A 16,175-nucleotide genomic window follows, 5' to 3' on the forward strand; every position below is an offset into this window, starting at 1 on the left:
ACCGGGGCAGCTCTAGCAGGGCAGACATTTTATGAACTGACTTGTTGGAAAGGTGGCATCCTATGACATTGCCATGTTGAATGTCACTGAGCGCTTCAGTCAGGCCATTCTACTGCCAATGTTTGTCTATGGAGATTTCATGGCTGTGTGCTCGAGTTTATACACCCGTCATCAATGGTTGTGGCTGAAATAGCCGAATCCACTAATTTAAAGGGGTGTCCACATTCTTTTGAGTATATAGTGTAGCTGGCTACATTCTTTCTATGATAAACGTTTGAAATATGATGGCCATACTTCTTTGTAAGCTTGTGTGGCTGCCAGCCTAATAGCGTTGCACTTCTGTTGTCATCTGATGAAAACATTTCTGCCGAATGTGTTGCACTAATGTATTGTTTGTGAAGGTAAACTATAGTTGCATACCCCTGATCCCTCTATTGAATAAAAAAAAAACACTTGACTTTCAATAAAAAATGCAGGTGAAACGGTTTAAAATGCTGATTTCTTAATTCTAGTGTGACCCCTGTTGATAATAGGAATCCATGTACCGTTCCAATTGATTTACTTCAATGTATAAAGACATGCATTCACTCATAATGAACACAGAATAAGGTTCTGATCTTCTCATTGGCTGAGATTCTTCCTTAGCCAATTTCTAATAGAAGTTACTGTATGCACAACACTTGTCTTAAAAACCTCTGAGCGGTTCTGGACTGACATTCTGGTGTACAAAGCTGTGAATGTTGTAGGATCCCGTCACTTATAGTGCCAGAAAGCCCCATCTTTCTGCTCTCCACTCCCACTCTCTCTGCGGAGCTGACTTGAAGTGTCAGGTTTCAGACCCACATTTGCATATCCAGACAAATAATCGATTTGGTCTTCCTCTGAGCGACTCAGCCCCGCCTGTGTGATGGCATAAAAACAGTGACAGTCCAGCCTGTGATATTCTCAGCCGGATCTAGAGCTCTCAACATGCAAACATACATCATTTCATTGAATTTAAACAAGACCATTTTCTCTTGGTCACAGACAGACAAAATCACCTTGTGCTTAAAGCTGAAGTTGTAACGAGTCTGCACACATTGAATGGTGTCTCTGCACCGCTCAGTGGATGCTTAGGAGAAAATTCTCTGTTGTAAGTTATATGAAATGGTGTCAATATTGTACTGTCACTGAGGATAATCCTATTTATTTTAGTTATAAAAAATGTGAAATCTTATAGTAAGTCGTTTATAATTGTATTGTTACTATATTTAGAAAGCATAATTTGTCACGCCCTGATCTGTTTCACCTGTCTTGGTGATTGTCTCCACCCACCTGCAGGTGTCTCCTGTTTCCCCATTAGTCCCCAGTGTATTTATCCCTGTTTCCTGTCTCTGTTTCTCCTAGCTCCTATTTTTCCCAGTCTCTGTTTTTTCCTAGCCCTCCTGGTTTTGACCCTTGCCTGTCCTGACGCCGAATCCGCCTGCCTGACCACTCTGCCTGTTCTGACCTCGAGACTGCCTATCCCCTGGTACAGGAATACCTGGGATAGGATAAAGTAATCCTTCTAACCCCCCCCCCCCTTAAAAGATTTAGATGCACTATTGTAAAGTGGTTGTCCCACTGGATATCATAAGGTGAATGCACCAATTTGTAAGTCGCTCTGGATAAGAGCGTCTGCTAAATGACTTAAATGTAAATGTAAAATGTACTGTTTTGACTCTGACCTGGTTTATGAACTCTCGCCTGTCCCCGACCTGCCTTTTACCCACCCCTTTTGGTGTAATAAATATCGGAGCTCATCCATCTGCCTCCTGTGTCTGCATTTGAGTCTCGCCTTGTGCCCTTATATAATTATGTTTGGGTATGTCTATTTAGGCAGAAATCAACATTTTGCCCTACTGTATCATTCAAGAGGAACAGGCTGCTTGGAAACAACAACACAGATTACTTACAGAAGAAACCAAATGTGCAATACTTTTCTTTTCTTGTTAAAATGTTACAAATGAAAAAAAACAGGCTAGTTACACAACAGTAACTCTGCACGCATTCACATATGCATGGTCATACACACACACACACACACAAACATAAATTACATTATTCCTTAGAGGGGACTGATTGGAGAGAACAATTACTAGATCATTACACATCGCTTCTGTTTTCTGTCTCACTGTATGGCTCGCTCTCTCCCTCCATGCTTATCTCCTTTCATCCCTTTTCATTGGCCCCACCTCCATCTCTCCTCTTTCTTCCTCTCTGTAAGCTCTCTATCTACTTCAGTCTGTCTGTCTGTCTGGGTCTCTCTTCCTCTCACTCGGTCTGTCTGTCTGTCTCTCTCTCTCTCGCCTGTGTATTACTGTGGTCCTCTCTTCAGTTCATCAGTGTGACAGTGTGCCTCAGTGTTGTCTCAGACATGGTGTGGACCCTGTCAGCAGGGTATACAAGCCCCCCCACACACACTGTGTGGGAAATATTCCCGGACAGTCAGCATACAAGGACCTTGTACAGAAGGCACCCTTTCCTTCTCAACAACCAGCTTGGTATGACTGTTTTCCTCTGGATGTAGTACCCTGCAATTCTTGTCAAATTGCAAGATATAACAAACAAGATATTATTATTATGACCACAGAACAGCCATTGTAATTTTATCTCAGAGTTCTATTTAATCAAACTAGTCTTCAGTTGTGGTCTAATAGGAAACAACTCAGCATTTAGTCTTGACTCAACATTTAGGAAACATTGTTCTAGGCAACTGACTCAGGCCTATATGAGACTGTGTGTGTGTGTGTGTGTGTGTGTGTGTGTGTGTATGTGTGTGTGTGTGTGTGTGTGTGTAAAATGTGCTGTTCATTTGAGACTCCAGTGGCTGATGGTAACAAACTGCAGCAGCCTGTTCACATTAAATATGTCATGGATAATTGATGGGCTTTGGACATGAGATGTGTCACCAGTGTGTGTGTGTGTGTGTGTGTGTGTGTGTGTGTGTGTGTACTTGCGTGTGTGCATGCGCATGATTGATGGAACTTGGACAAGACTGCTGGCAGACCACCAGAGAAAATCAGCACAGCTCTGCCATCGACTCCAAGGCCTGGAAACACAAAAGATCAATCTGACAGCTCAGCGCTTAGCTCCACTGCCTTACTTACAGCTACACATGGTCAGACACACATGCACCCACTCTCACACACAGACTACACAGACTCCACTAACCAGTGGGTCTGAGAGAACACACACACCACACCCACACACACACAGTCTGACAAGGGCAACAATTGTGCTCATTAAAGACAGCAAAGACCTTGACACATCATGCCACACACACACACACGCACACACGCACACACACACACACACACACACCCACCCAGCGGGCCAGGTCAGATAGTGAGATTCCCTGAGGCGAAACACTGAGTCACTAGGCTGAGCTGAGGCCTCACAGACATACAGTACAGTAGACTGTGACAGCTCTGAGCCCCACCCATCTATAGAGGATAGAGGAGTCAGAACAACACCCAAGGACACTAAGCCTGTGTCCAAAATGGCAACCTATTCCTTAGTGCCATAGGGCTCTGTTCAAAAGTAGGGAATAAGTAGGGAATACCGTGCCATATGAGTCGCAGTCTAAGCTCTTCACTGGTCAAAACGCCAGAACCGTCTTGGTCAAAAGGCCCGACAACATGTTTGTTTCCTGTAGTAAAAACAATCATGTTGGTGTGAGTTTATCCACGCACTTCTATGTGCATGTGGATTTGTTGGTTAGAGCATGGCGGTAGGAACTCAAAAATGGAGGGTTAAAAACCTGCAAGAATTACACTAAAAATGCAAACACTTACTGTACTGTTTGGACAAAAGTGTTTACTAAGTGGCATGTTCCTGCTTTAATGCATTTTCTAAACAATGATTTGTCTAACAGCATAATATACTAGCAAAATGTGCCACTCAGCTAACCCACTTACAAGCTGCATAGTGAGTGGATATATTTTACAGTACCGGTAAGTACAATACCAGTCAAAAGTTTGGACAACTACTCATTCAAGGGTTTTCCTTTATTTTTACTATTTTCTACATTGTAGAATAATAGTGAAGACATCAAAACTATGAAATAACACAAATGGAATCATGAAGTAACTAAAAAAGTGTTTAACAAATCAAAATATATTTTATATTAGAGATTCTTCAAAGTAGCCACCCTTTGCTTTGATGACAGCTTTGCACACTCTTGGCATTCTCTCAACCAGCTTCATGAGGTAGTCACCTGTAATGCATTTCAATTAACAGGTGTGACTTGTTAAAAGTTAATTTGTGGAATTTCTTTCCTTCTTAATGCGTTTGAGCCAATCAGTTGTGTTGTGACAAGGTAGGGGGGTATACAGAAGATAGCCCTATTTGGTAAAAGACCAAGTCCATATTATAGCAAGAACAGCTCAAATAAGCAAAGAGAAATGAAAGTCCCTCATGACTTTAAGACATGAAGGCCAGTCAATACAGAAAATGTCAAGAACTTTGAAAGTTTCTTCAAGTGCAGTCGCAAAAACCATCAAGCGCTAAGATTAAACTGGCTCTCATGAGGACCACCACAGGACAGGAAGACCCAGAGGTACCTTTGCTGCAGAGAATAAGTTACCAGCCTCAGAAATTGCAGCCCAAATAAATGCTTCACAGAGTTCAAGTAACAGACACACCTCAACATCAACTGTTCAGAGGAGACTGTGAATCAGTCCTTCATGATCAAATTGCTGCAAAGAAACCACTACTAAAGGACACCAATAATAAGAAGAGACTTGCTTGGGCCAAGAAACACAAGCAATGGACATTAGACCAAATTTGAGATTTTTGATTCCAACCGCTGTGTAGTTGTGAGACACAGAGTAGGTGAACGGATGATCTGCGCATGTGTGGTTCCCACTGTGAAGAATGGAGGAGGTGGTGTGATGGTGCTTTGCTGGTTACACTGTCTGTTTTATTTAGAATTCAAGGCACAGTTAACGAGCATGGCTACCCCAGCATTCTGCAGCGATACGCCATCCCATCTAGTTTGCGCTTAGTGGGACTATCATTTGTTTTTCAACAGGACAATTACCCAACACACCTCCAGGCTGTGTAAGGGCTATTTGACCAAGAGAGTGATGGTGTGCTGCATCAGATAACCTTGCCTCCACGATCACCCGACCTCAACCCAATTGAGATGGTTTGGGATGAGTTGGACCGCAGATTGAAGAAAAAGCAGCCAACAAGTGCTCAGCATATGTGGGAACTCCTTCAAGACTGTTGGAAAAGGATTCCAGGTGAAGCTGTTTGAGAGAATGCCAAGAGTGTGCAATGCTGTCATCAAGTCAAAGGGTGGCTACTTTGAAGAATCTCAAATATAAAATATATGATTATTTGGTTATTACATTGGTTAACACTTTTTTAATTATTACATGATTCCATATGTTATTTCATAGTTTTGATGTCTTCACTATTATTCTACAATGTAGAAAATAGTCAAAATAAAGAAAAACCCTTGAATGAGTAGGCGTGTCCAAACCTTCGACTGGTACTGTTTGTATCATGTACCCTTCTTGGAATTGAACCCACGACGTGACTAGTGCCGTGACCTTATCAACTGAGCCACAGAACCACACTGAGAAGGAACATGTGCTTTGTGTACAGAAATCACTGGACAGTACTTCACCTTGTAACATAAATTAATAGTTACAACCATGCCAGTCACCCTGTCCCACAGTGACATCAGCCCTGCTGGCCCTAGCATTGCTAAGCATTACAACCTGCTATAACAGACACACACAGTCTCTCTCTCCGTCACACACACACACACACACACACACACACACACACGTTGATGCTGTTAGAGGAAGCTGTTCGTGATCGAGCGTGCAAGCATGTGTGTGCATGTGTGTGTGTTGTTGTTAGTTAGATGAAACAGCATCATAGCACATCCAGGCTACGGAACATAGGCCGTTACAATCCTGTACAGATTACTTGGAAATGAACGTTGAAATCCTATTTAGTTGCTATGTGTGACCAACCTGGTGTCGAACACAGATTAGCATCTCAGTGTAAGCCCACTGAGCAAAAGGCAAGGCATCACAAGTCTTCAGATCTTTGGCAAGGTTACTCATCAGGTGAGTATACTTCGCCTAACCAACTCCCCTACAATTGGAAACCATGCAGTTCTCAAACCCTGTCCTGATGGATGCTATATGGAAACAGTGATTGTCATATATCCTTGTTGACATCTTGTTAGTACAGTGACCATGACTGCTACTGTACTTGTTGGAGGCACAGCAAGGTGACAGTCAGATGCAAACTTCTCAGCATCTCTAACAATCCACTGAATCTCATTTAGAATTCAGCCAGCTCTGCATTGCAATGTATTGAAATTCCCAAAGAATGTGTGATGAGAAATATGACCACACACACGTACACACACACAGCTCTGCCGCTGTCCATGGTGCTGATCATGATACAGTGGAGTAACCACTAGGTGCGTGCCCCCAACCAAATTGGACTGACTCACATTCTAGAGCAAGATGCATATATTATTACCAAACAAAAATATAAATGCATAATATAAAACGTGTTGGTCCCATGCTTCATGAGCGGAAAAAAAAGATCCCAGAAATGTTCCATACGACAAAAAGCTTATTTCTCTCAAATATTGTCCACAAATTTGTTTACATTCTTATTAGTGAGCATTTCTCTTTTGTCAAGACAATCCATCCACCTGACAAGTGTGGCATATCAAGAAGCTGATTTAACAGAATGATCATTACACAGGTGCATCTTGTGCCGGGGACAATAAAAGGCCACTTTAAAATGTTCAGTTCTGTCACACAACGCCACTGATGTCTTAAGTTTTGAGGGAGCGTGCAATTGGCATGCTGACTGCAGGACTGTCCACCAGAGCTGTTGCTAGAGAATTGAATGTTAATTTCTCTACCATAATGTTGTTTTAGAGAACTTGTCAGTACGTCCAACTGGCCTCACAACCACAGACCACGTGTAACCAAGCCAGCCCAGGACCTCCACATCCGGCTTCTTCACCTGCGGGATCGTCTGAGACCAGCTTCCCAGACAGCTAATGAAACTGATGAGTATTTATGTTGTGGGGAAAATCAAATTCTGATTGACTAGGCCTGGCTCCTCAGTGGGTGGGCCTATGCCATCCCAGGCCCACCCATGGCTGTGCCCCTGCCCAGTCATGTGAAATCTATATATTTGGGCCTAATTAATTTTTCAACTGACTGATTTCCATAGATGAACTGTAACTCACTAAAATCGTTGAAATGGTTGTATTTATATTTTTGTTCAGTAACGTTATCTATGCTTCGTGGATACCGGAATTGACAGTGACTCTTTTTGTGACATTCAGAACATACTGTTGGCTGTGCTACCGGTATGTGTGTGGATGAGAAAGCCACCATTATATTTGGTCGATCGGTAAAATATGATGTTTGATGCAGTTTGCTTACAGGACTGCCTCCTTGCTCTTGAACCCCGTTTTCGGTCGTGTTAAAACGGGCCTCCCGCCACGGAATGATACAATAAACCAGCTGTCCGTCGTTCATTTCAACAGCCCGTTCCTCATCGGTTGAATCAAAGGCACAGCGAGGATAGACTGCATATCGCTACAAATTCAACCTACCGTGATCTTTTTCTCACAAGGAAAAAAAGGTATACATTTCCACTGAGTATGATTCTACACAAGAACGAATAAGATGTTAAATTAGCCTAAAGTCTTACCTCAGTCGCCATGTTGCCATGAGACGGTGCAGGATGCTGTCCTGTGCTGAAATAGGTGCTGAAATCGTCTGCTCGTGGGACAGCGTTGCTCGAGCTTCGGGGGGATGCACTTGCAAGGCTCGAGCGTGTGTGTGGGGAGGGAGGGAGCAATGACTGTATGTATGTGAGCGAGAGAGAGAGAGACAGATGCTCTGGGGTGAGGGGGAGGTTGGTAATTACAGACTAGGCTAGTTTATAATTATATGGATGGAAAAGAAAGAAGACAAGTTCTTAGAAAGTAAACTGGAGGACAGGAGTCTTCAAAGGTATGCTGCTGTGTAAACATACACTGAATACAAATATAAATGCAACAATTTCAAAGATTTTACTGAGTGACAATTCATAAGGAAATCAATCAATTGAAATAATTTTGTTGGTCCCTAATCTATGAAGTTCACATGACTGTGAATAGAGATATGCATCTGTTGTCAAAAATACCTTTAGAAAAAAGTAGGGCCGTCATTTGCCTCATGCAGCGTGACACATCTCCTTCCCATAGAGTTAATCAGACTGTTGATTGTGGCCTGTGGAATGTACTCCCACTCCTCTTCAATGGCTGTGTGAAGTTGCTGTCCTACACGTCGATCCAGAGCTTCCCAAACATGCTCAAAGGATGACATGTCTGGTGAGTATGCAGGCCATGGAAGAACTGGGACATTTTCAGCTTCCAGGAGTTGTGTACAGATCTATGTGACATGGGGCTGTGCATTGTCATGCTGAAACATGAGGTGATGGCGGTGGATGAATGGCATGACAATGGGCCTCAGGATCTCATCACGGTACCTCTGTGCATTCAAATTGCCATCGATAAAATGCAATTGTGTTAGTTGTCCGTAGCTTTTGCCTGCTCATACCATAACCCCACTGCCACCATGGGCATTCTGTTCACAACCTTTAAAATCAGCAAACCGCTTGCCCACACAACGCTATGCATGCTGAAACTGGGATTCATCCGTGAAGAGCACACTTCTCCAGCGTGCCACTGGCCATCAAAGGTGAGCATTTGCCGAACTGCAGTCAGGTCAAGACCCTGGTAAGGATGATGAGCACGTAGTTGAGCTTTCCTGAGACGGTTTGACAGTTTGTTGAGAAATTATTTGGTTGTGCAAACCGACAGTTTCATCAGCTGTCCGGGTGGCTGGTCTCAGATGATCCCGCAGGTGAAGAAGCCAGATGTGGAGGTCCTGGGCTGGCATGGTTACATGTGGTCTGTGGTTGTGAGGCCGGTTAGACGTACTGACAAATTCTCTAAAACGACGTTGGCGGCAGCTTATGGTAGGGAAATGAACATTACATTCTCTGACAATAGCTCTGGTGGACATTCCTGCATTCAGCATGCCAATTCCACGCTCCCTCAAAACTTGAGAATCGGTGGTTTTGTGTTGTGTGACAAAACTGCACATTTCAGAGTATCCTTTATTGTCCCCAGCACAACGTGCACCTTTGTAATGATCATGCTGTTAAATCAGCTTCATGATATGCCACACCTGCAAGGTGGATGGACTATCTTGGTAAAGGAGAAACGCTCACTAACAGCGAGCAAAACAAGCTTTTTGTGTGTATGGAACATTTCTGGGATCTTTTATTTTAGCTCATGAAAAATGGGACCAACACTATTCATGTTGCGTTTATATTTTTTTTCAACGTAGATGAGTGATTTGTCTGTACAAAACCCAGAGGTCATTTTTCTTTTAAAGTTTGTGTCAGGGGCGCAACTTCACTGGGGACAGGGGGGACATGACTCCCCCACATTCTAAAGTTGCATTTTTGTCTCCCCCAGTTTTATCATTGCACTGTGATGCAAAATGAATGGCATCAGTGTGCTTTAGGACCATGCAGACGCCTCAGAGTGGTCGGGTAGACTGTTTGGCGGTTTATGCCAGCTGGATTTAGGAATGCTGGGACACCACAGTGCGTGCGGACAGGCTGTGTGAAGGCAAAGCTTCTGACCAGCATGGTGCTGCTGTCTGTGTGTTCCGCTTTTTCTCAGAGTTCTAAAAGCAACAGTGGTGATTTTAGCATGTACATCTTGGTCGGGCAAATTCAACAACAACAACAAATATAGATGCATGCCAGCAAAGCCACTACAAATCAAATCAAATCAAATTTATTTATATAGCCCTTCGTATATCAGCTGAAATCTCAAAGTGCTGTACAGAAACCCAGCCTAAAACCCCAAACAGCAAGCAATGCATGTGAAAGAGGCACGGTGGCTAGGAAAAACTCCCTAGGAAAAACTCCCTTAGAAAGGCTAAAAACCTAGGAAGAAACCTAGAGAGGAACCAGGCTATGAGGGGTGGCCAGTCCTCTTCTGGCTGTGCCGGGTGGATATTATAACAGAACATGGTCAAGATGTTAAAATGTTCATAAATGACCAGCATGGTCAAATAATAATAATCATTGTAGTTGTCGAGGGTGCAACAAGCACGTCCGGTGAACAGGTCACGGTTCCGTAGCCGCAGGCAGAACAGTTGAAACTGGAGCAGCAGCATGGCCAGGTGGACTGGGGACAGCAAGGAGTCATCATGTCAGGTAGTCCCGAGGCATGGTCCTAGGGCTCAGGTCCTCCGAGAGAAAGAAAGAAAGAGAGAATTAGAGAGAGCATATTTAAATTCACACAGGACACCGGATAAGACAAGAGAATACTCCAGATGAAACAGACTGACCCTAGCCCCCCGGCACATAAACTACTGCAGCATAAATACTGGAGGCTGAGACAGGAGGGATCAGAAGACACTGTGGCCCCATCCGATGATACCCCCGGACAGGGCCAAACAGGCAGGATATAACCCCACCCACTTTGCCAAAGCACAGCCCCCACACCACTAGAGGGATGTCTACAACCACCAACTTACCGTCCGAAGACAAGGCCGAGTATAGCCCACAAAAATCTCCGCCATGGCACAACCCAAGGGGGGGCGCCAACCCAGACAGGAAGACCATGTCAGTGACTCAACCCACTCAAGTGACGCACCCCTCCCATGGACGGCATGGAAGAACACCAGCAAGTCAGTGACTCAGACCCTGTAATAGGGTTAGAGGCAGAGAATCCCAGTGGAAAGAGGGGAACCGGCAAGGCAGAGACAGCAAGGGCGGTTCGTTGCTCCAGCCTTTCCGTTCACCTTCACACTCCTGGGCCAGGCTATACTTAATCATAGGACCTACTGAAGAGATAAGTCTTCAGTAAAGACTTAAAGGTTGAGACTGAGTCTGCGTCTTTCACATGGGTAGGCAGACCATTCCATAAAAATGGAGCTCTATAGGAGAAAGCCCTACCTCCAGCCGTTTGCTTAGAAATTCTAGGGACAATTAGGAGGCCTGCGTCTTGTGACCGTAGCGTACGTGTAGGTATGTACGGCAGGACCAAATCGGAAAGATAGGTAGGAGCAAGCCCATGTAATGCTTGTAGGTTAGCAGTAAAACCTTGAAATCAGCCCTTGCCTTAACAGGAAGCCAGTGTAGGGAGGCTAGCACTGGAGTAATATGATCAAATTTTTTGGTTCTAGTCAGGATTCTAGCAGCCGTATTTAGCACTAACTGAAGTTTGTTTAGTGCTTTATCCGGGTAGCCGGAAAGTAGAGCATTGCAGTAGTCCAACCTAGAAGTAACAAAAGCATGGATTAATTTTTCTGCGTCATTTTTGGACAGAAAGTTTCTGATTTTTGCAATGTTACGTAGATGGAAAAAAGCTGCACCCCAATGCAACACTAAACAATACACTATAACGGTGACAAACGTTGCCCACAAACTGTTACGGCCTATATAAACTGTTAGGGCCTACATAAAGCTGTCCAAACAGAACAACTTTCTTTTCAGCAACATGTAGTGAATCCTTAGCACTGCTACACCTGGCTATCAGTGGAGCCTTGTCTGGCAGTGAAACAGTTCATTCAGCCTCATTACTGCCTTTAAAAAAAATGCCTGATATGACTTGCTTAATAAACAATGTGGTTTCTACTGATAATTGAGATGCACAAACTATGGCATAAGGGGACGACAAGAGAATGAGGCAATCCGTATTTTGGATTAAGACATTAATGAGCGAACTAGGACGGACGTAGTCAATATAAATATTTGTTCAGCACTTTTGAAATGTACAGCGACAGAATTCCGAACAAGGGCCATTCTTACAGTATTCTCCCTGTACACCGAGTCAGAACCGTAGGATAAATAAAGCAGACAATGAAAGCTCTTACAATATTCAATGACATTTCTCTAAAACAGGCTATAGGCTACATGTGCACCACCAGGTCAGAACATTAGGCCAAGGCTACGAACAGCTTACTACACAACATACACTTAGTATTACTTTCTTAGCTACAGTATACATATCTCCCTGGCATATTACAATTTATGCAACAGCATACAATACATTTTTGGACTCACCTTGTTGCGCTGTGCTCCCTTGAACAGGAAGGTGGCGTGGCGGTCCTTCTTGTGGGCTCTAGAAAGAGGGCCGAAATCCGACTTGGAATTCCGAGTTGAATGACCATTCAAAATTCTTTTCCATATTTTCCCAGTCAGAGCTAGTTTTATCCGAGTCCCCAGTTGTCTTGAACTCACAGAAATCTGAGATTTCTCAGTTCTGAATTTCTAGTTGTTTTGAACGCGGTAGAAGTCATGCTGGATTGACAGCATGGCCAATGAATTCAAACTTTTCTGGCCCATGGCATTTCCCCCTTTTTCGTGATATCCAATTGGTAGTTACGATCTTGTCGCATCGCTGCAACTCCCCTACGGACTCAGTGAAGGTCGGGAGCCAAGCCGCACCAATGTGTCAGAGGAAACACTGTCGAACCAAGGACCGAAGTCAGCTTCCAAGTAGTCGCTAGAACACGATGAGACAAGGCCAAACCCTCCCCTAATCCGGACGCTGATGGGCCAATTGTGCGCCGCCTGATGGGTCTCCCGGTCACAGCCGGCTGTGACACAGCCTGGGATCAAACCTTGTGCTGCAGTGGCGCCTTAGCACTCATTGCTGAATTTGCGATTTCCAACTTGTTTAATGTTTGTCCAATTTCCGATACGTTTTATCTGTCATTTATCTTCATATGACAAGGATTGACAAGGATTGAAAAGGATTTGCCAGTAGTTTGCCGACTTGATGCACGAGGATGACTGCTTGTTTAGCTTGCTAGCTAAGATTTGGAACGTATGATGTTGACATGATCAGTCCAATCAAAGCAAAGGTTATTGGCCACAGATAAAATTGAGCCTTCTTGGATAGGCACTTCTAATGTAAATATATGGCAGCACCCAAGGGGGCTTGAACGTTCTAGCTCTCCCTGTAGATTTTGCAGTGACGTAGTGTCCCCGTGAGTGACAGAACACTGAGCCAATCACGGATCAACTAGAGAAGATTACCAACCCCTACGCTCTGTATATTCCGCTGGCTTCCCCTCCACCACAGAAAACACTGACCTAAGCTTATACACCTGCATTTTGGAGCTGCCTTAAGATAGCAAAAAGAGGCCATGTTTGTATGCAGCTTTATTAACTATTTTATTTTATTTTTTATATTGTTTGCACATTGACATGTGACATATCAATGCTAAACAGGCTCTGTCCTACCTCTCCTGAATGACATGTCGCCATTGAAAAGCAACCAGAGCAGAAACTGGCTACTCTTTATTTGACTGATGTAGTTGTCAATGTAACTGCTGTTTGACTTAACAGAACAATTGTATTTATTCCCAGTGCTGAGCTAGTAGTGTAAGTGACATGTAACATTGGCTAATGTTTTATCCCCTCTCAACTGAAATTCTGTCTGAAGAGAATTAACTAGCAAGCTAGTTAGTAGCTACCACAGCCAGTTCAGCTCTAGCTATCTGTCAGACAGCAGTATTTAACAGCTGTTGTGTGTATGGAAATGTTTTGTAGCCTTTTTGTCCCGTTTCAACAAAAGTAAAATAACTTAGCTGGTTTTCACCAGTTGATGTACCATTAGAGCTAGACAAAAGTTGGCTAACGTTAGCTAGCTCACTAACTTTATGTATTATTTTTGCCTCAAACACACTAGAACTGACTCAAATGATGATACTAGCAGCCAAGCGGTTGAAGACTGATATTCTGACATTTGACAGCACAATGTGGTGGCGAGTTAAGACAATCATGATGTCATGACTGTCCTGCTCGGCTCAGGTTACCAATGACCACAATCCGGCAGAGAGATTTCACCCCCACCAGAGGAGAAGGTTGGATCTCAAGGGATATGCTCATTGTAAATCTAAAGCAGGAGACCAAATTCCTTTGTCCTCTCACTATGGAGAACATTAACATGCAATAAATGGAATTTGGGACAAGGGGTTTCGTCAGCCACAATGATGGTAATGAAGATAGATGGAAAATGAAAATTAATGTCAGTTTTGTTATGTTATTAAAAGTCAAAGGACGACGTTATAACGAAAACATTGTAACTAAGAGTTTTCCTAATATGTGCTTGATGTTTATACATTGTACGTTGGGGGGAAAATGTCCAAATCAAAGAGAATATTTTGGTAAAGGTGAAATGTGAAGTTAGTTGTCTAAATTGGATCTGAGTAAAATCCAGACCTTGCCTCGTAACTTGTTACGCCCAGAGAATTGCGGTTACGCCCACTTCTGACCCGAGGGTATAAGACATGTGATTTAAGAATTAACATATCAGACTAAGTGACCCGAGCTGCAGCCAAGGTCTGAGTGGTCAACGAACCCAAAACGCAACACGAGGTTGAAGACAAAGGAACCCTTTTCTACCCATGCTACGGATGAGTAGCTGCGTCTAAGCGGGTGAATTCAAGCCGGACCACCCAGTCTCCACTCCCCATCAAATCGTGGTATCTACACTGTTTTCATTCCTACGCTGTGAGCACTGAGCTACAGGGCTGGCTGTCCTCAGAAGACCCCTTTCAGAACAAGGGCGAGGAATCAGACCACTAAGCCAAAAGGACACTGACATCGCGAGGACAACCAGAGAGTTGCACCAGAGAAGTGCATCATTGAGAAGCCTAAACGGTCCACGAGGAGACTCCCATCGGAGACCTTCAACACATAATTACATCATAATATTCGGACCCATAAGAGCGGCAGTTCGGGGCAAGGCTTTGGTTAAAATAAGCATAGTTGACAAATGCACCCAAATGTATATTTCTCTCATGTACTTTCTCTTTTTCTCTCTCTTTTAAATCCCCATTTTGGGTAACACGCGCCAGAGTGTGTTGGCCCGTTGTACTAAGTTCTAACCAATAGCCTAGACTGTGTTTTTGTGTATGTGTATCTTTTATTATAATTTTAGCTTTCTAGTAAATAAATACTCAACTAAAATTGGTGTGGTACGAACTCATTGGTGGAACTCGGGTTTGTGCAGATTCCCGGATTATGCGACGTTCAGAATGAGACTGTAGAGGAAATTGTTTAATTAGCGACTGTTGTAAAATCGATATTCTGATATTCTTTGAGTTAATTTGGGAAATAGAAACTCAATAAAACAAATTTTCCCATGGTGCCCATGGTGCCCTAGGTTATTGAGTTAATAATTGCCTGATTCATTTAATCACACAATTATAAACCGTTAATCATTCGATGAGCAGCAGTCGCCAAATTAACTAATACGTCACGATAAGGAATACTATCAGACATCCCCAAATGGGCAAATTTATAGACCTACATTTGCGTGCAGGCCAGGTAGACTAGTCCTACTTCTATATGCGTAATCAGGTCCTTACTCAACATTGACAAAATCTTTTCAAACAAAAGACGATGAATAAATTGAATAGAAAACTCATAAATGGAATGAAATAAACAATGCATGTTTCATTCCAGAATATGCTCTACCGCCATTTCATGGATATTCATTGTTTCATAACTTCATTGTGTGCATTGTGTGCTGTGTCTATCAATTCCCAATTACATCACCATTTATCTTTAATTCCCATAGTTAATCTGAAATGTTTGTTCGGTTATGGTAATTTCTGTTCATGCATTCAATATAGTAGTATTACTGTTACGTTGTATAAATGATTGGAGACAGGAGCAGGAATACGTAATCAGGGGTTTTAATTCTCCACCCAAAAATACAACATGCCATGAAAGGCAAACGGACAAAGCCCAAAACAAACACGTGTACAAAAACACATGGATGTAACTGAAACAATTGAATGAGGTTAAACCTCTAATAAATACACGGGACAAGACCCATAATAACAAATGCACAACAATACATGGTACGAGACCCGTAATAACGAGTGCCTGAAAGCCGACACACTAAAGCACAGGTATTCACAAGCCCAATGGACATGGGAACATTAACCGACCAAACAATAGTGAACAGAGGGCACATGTATACAATTACTAATCGGGGGGAATGGGAACCAGGTGTGCGTAATGAAACAGTTCAGTGAAGCCTAGAGGCCGGTGACTAGACCTCCAGA

At 43.2% G+C, this 16,175-nt stretch overlaps 1 protein-coding gene across 2 annotated transcripts in view; it reads right to left on the reverse strand.

Moving 5' to 3' along the window:
* The window catches only part of LOC115153395 (golgin subfamily A member 7B), a 39,481-nt gene extending 31,625 nt beyond the window's left edge, over positions 1–7,856 (reverse strand). For both annotated transcript variants that reach the window (XM_029698809.1, XM_029698808.1), the window contains exon 1: positions 7,729–7,856. In XM_029698809.1, coding sequence (XP_029554669.1) covers positions 7,729–7,740 — 12 coding nt within the window. In that variant the 5' untranslated portion in view covers positions 7,741–7,856. The remainder of the gene's footprint in view (positions 1–7,728) is intronic.
* Positions 7,857–16,175: the final 8,319 nt, after the last annotated feature.

This window comes from Salmo trutta, chromosome 18 (genome assembly GCF_901001165.1).
Source record: "Salmo trutta chromosome 18, fSalTru1.1, whole genome shotgun sequence".
NCBI classification, from domain to species: Eukaryota; Metazoa; Chordata; class Actinopteri; order Salmoniformes; family Salmonidae; genus Salmo; species Salmo trutta.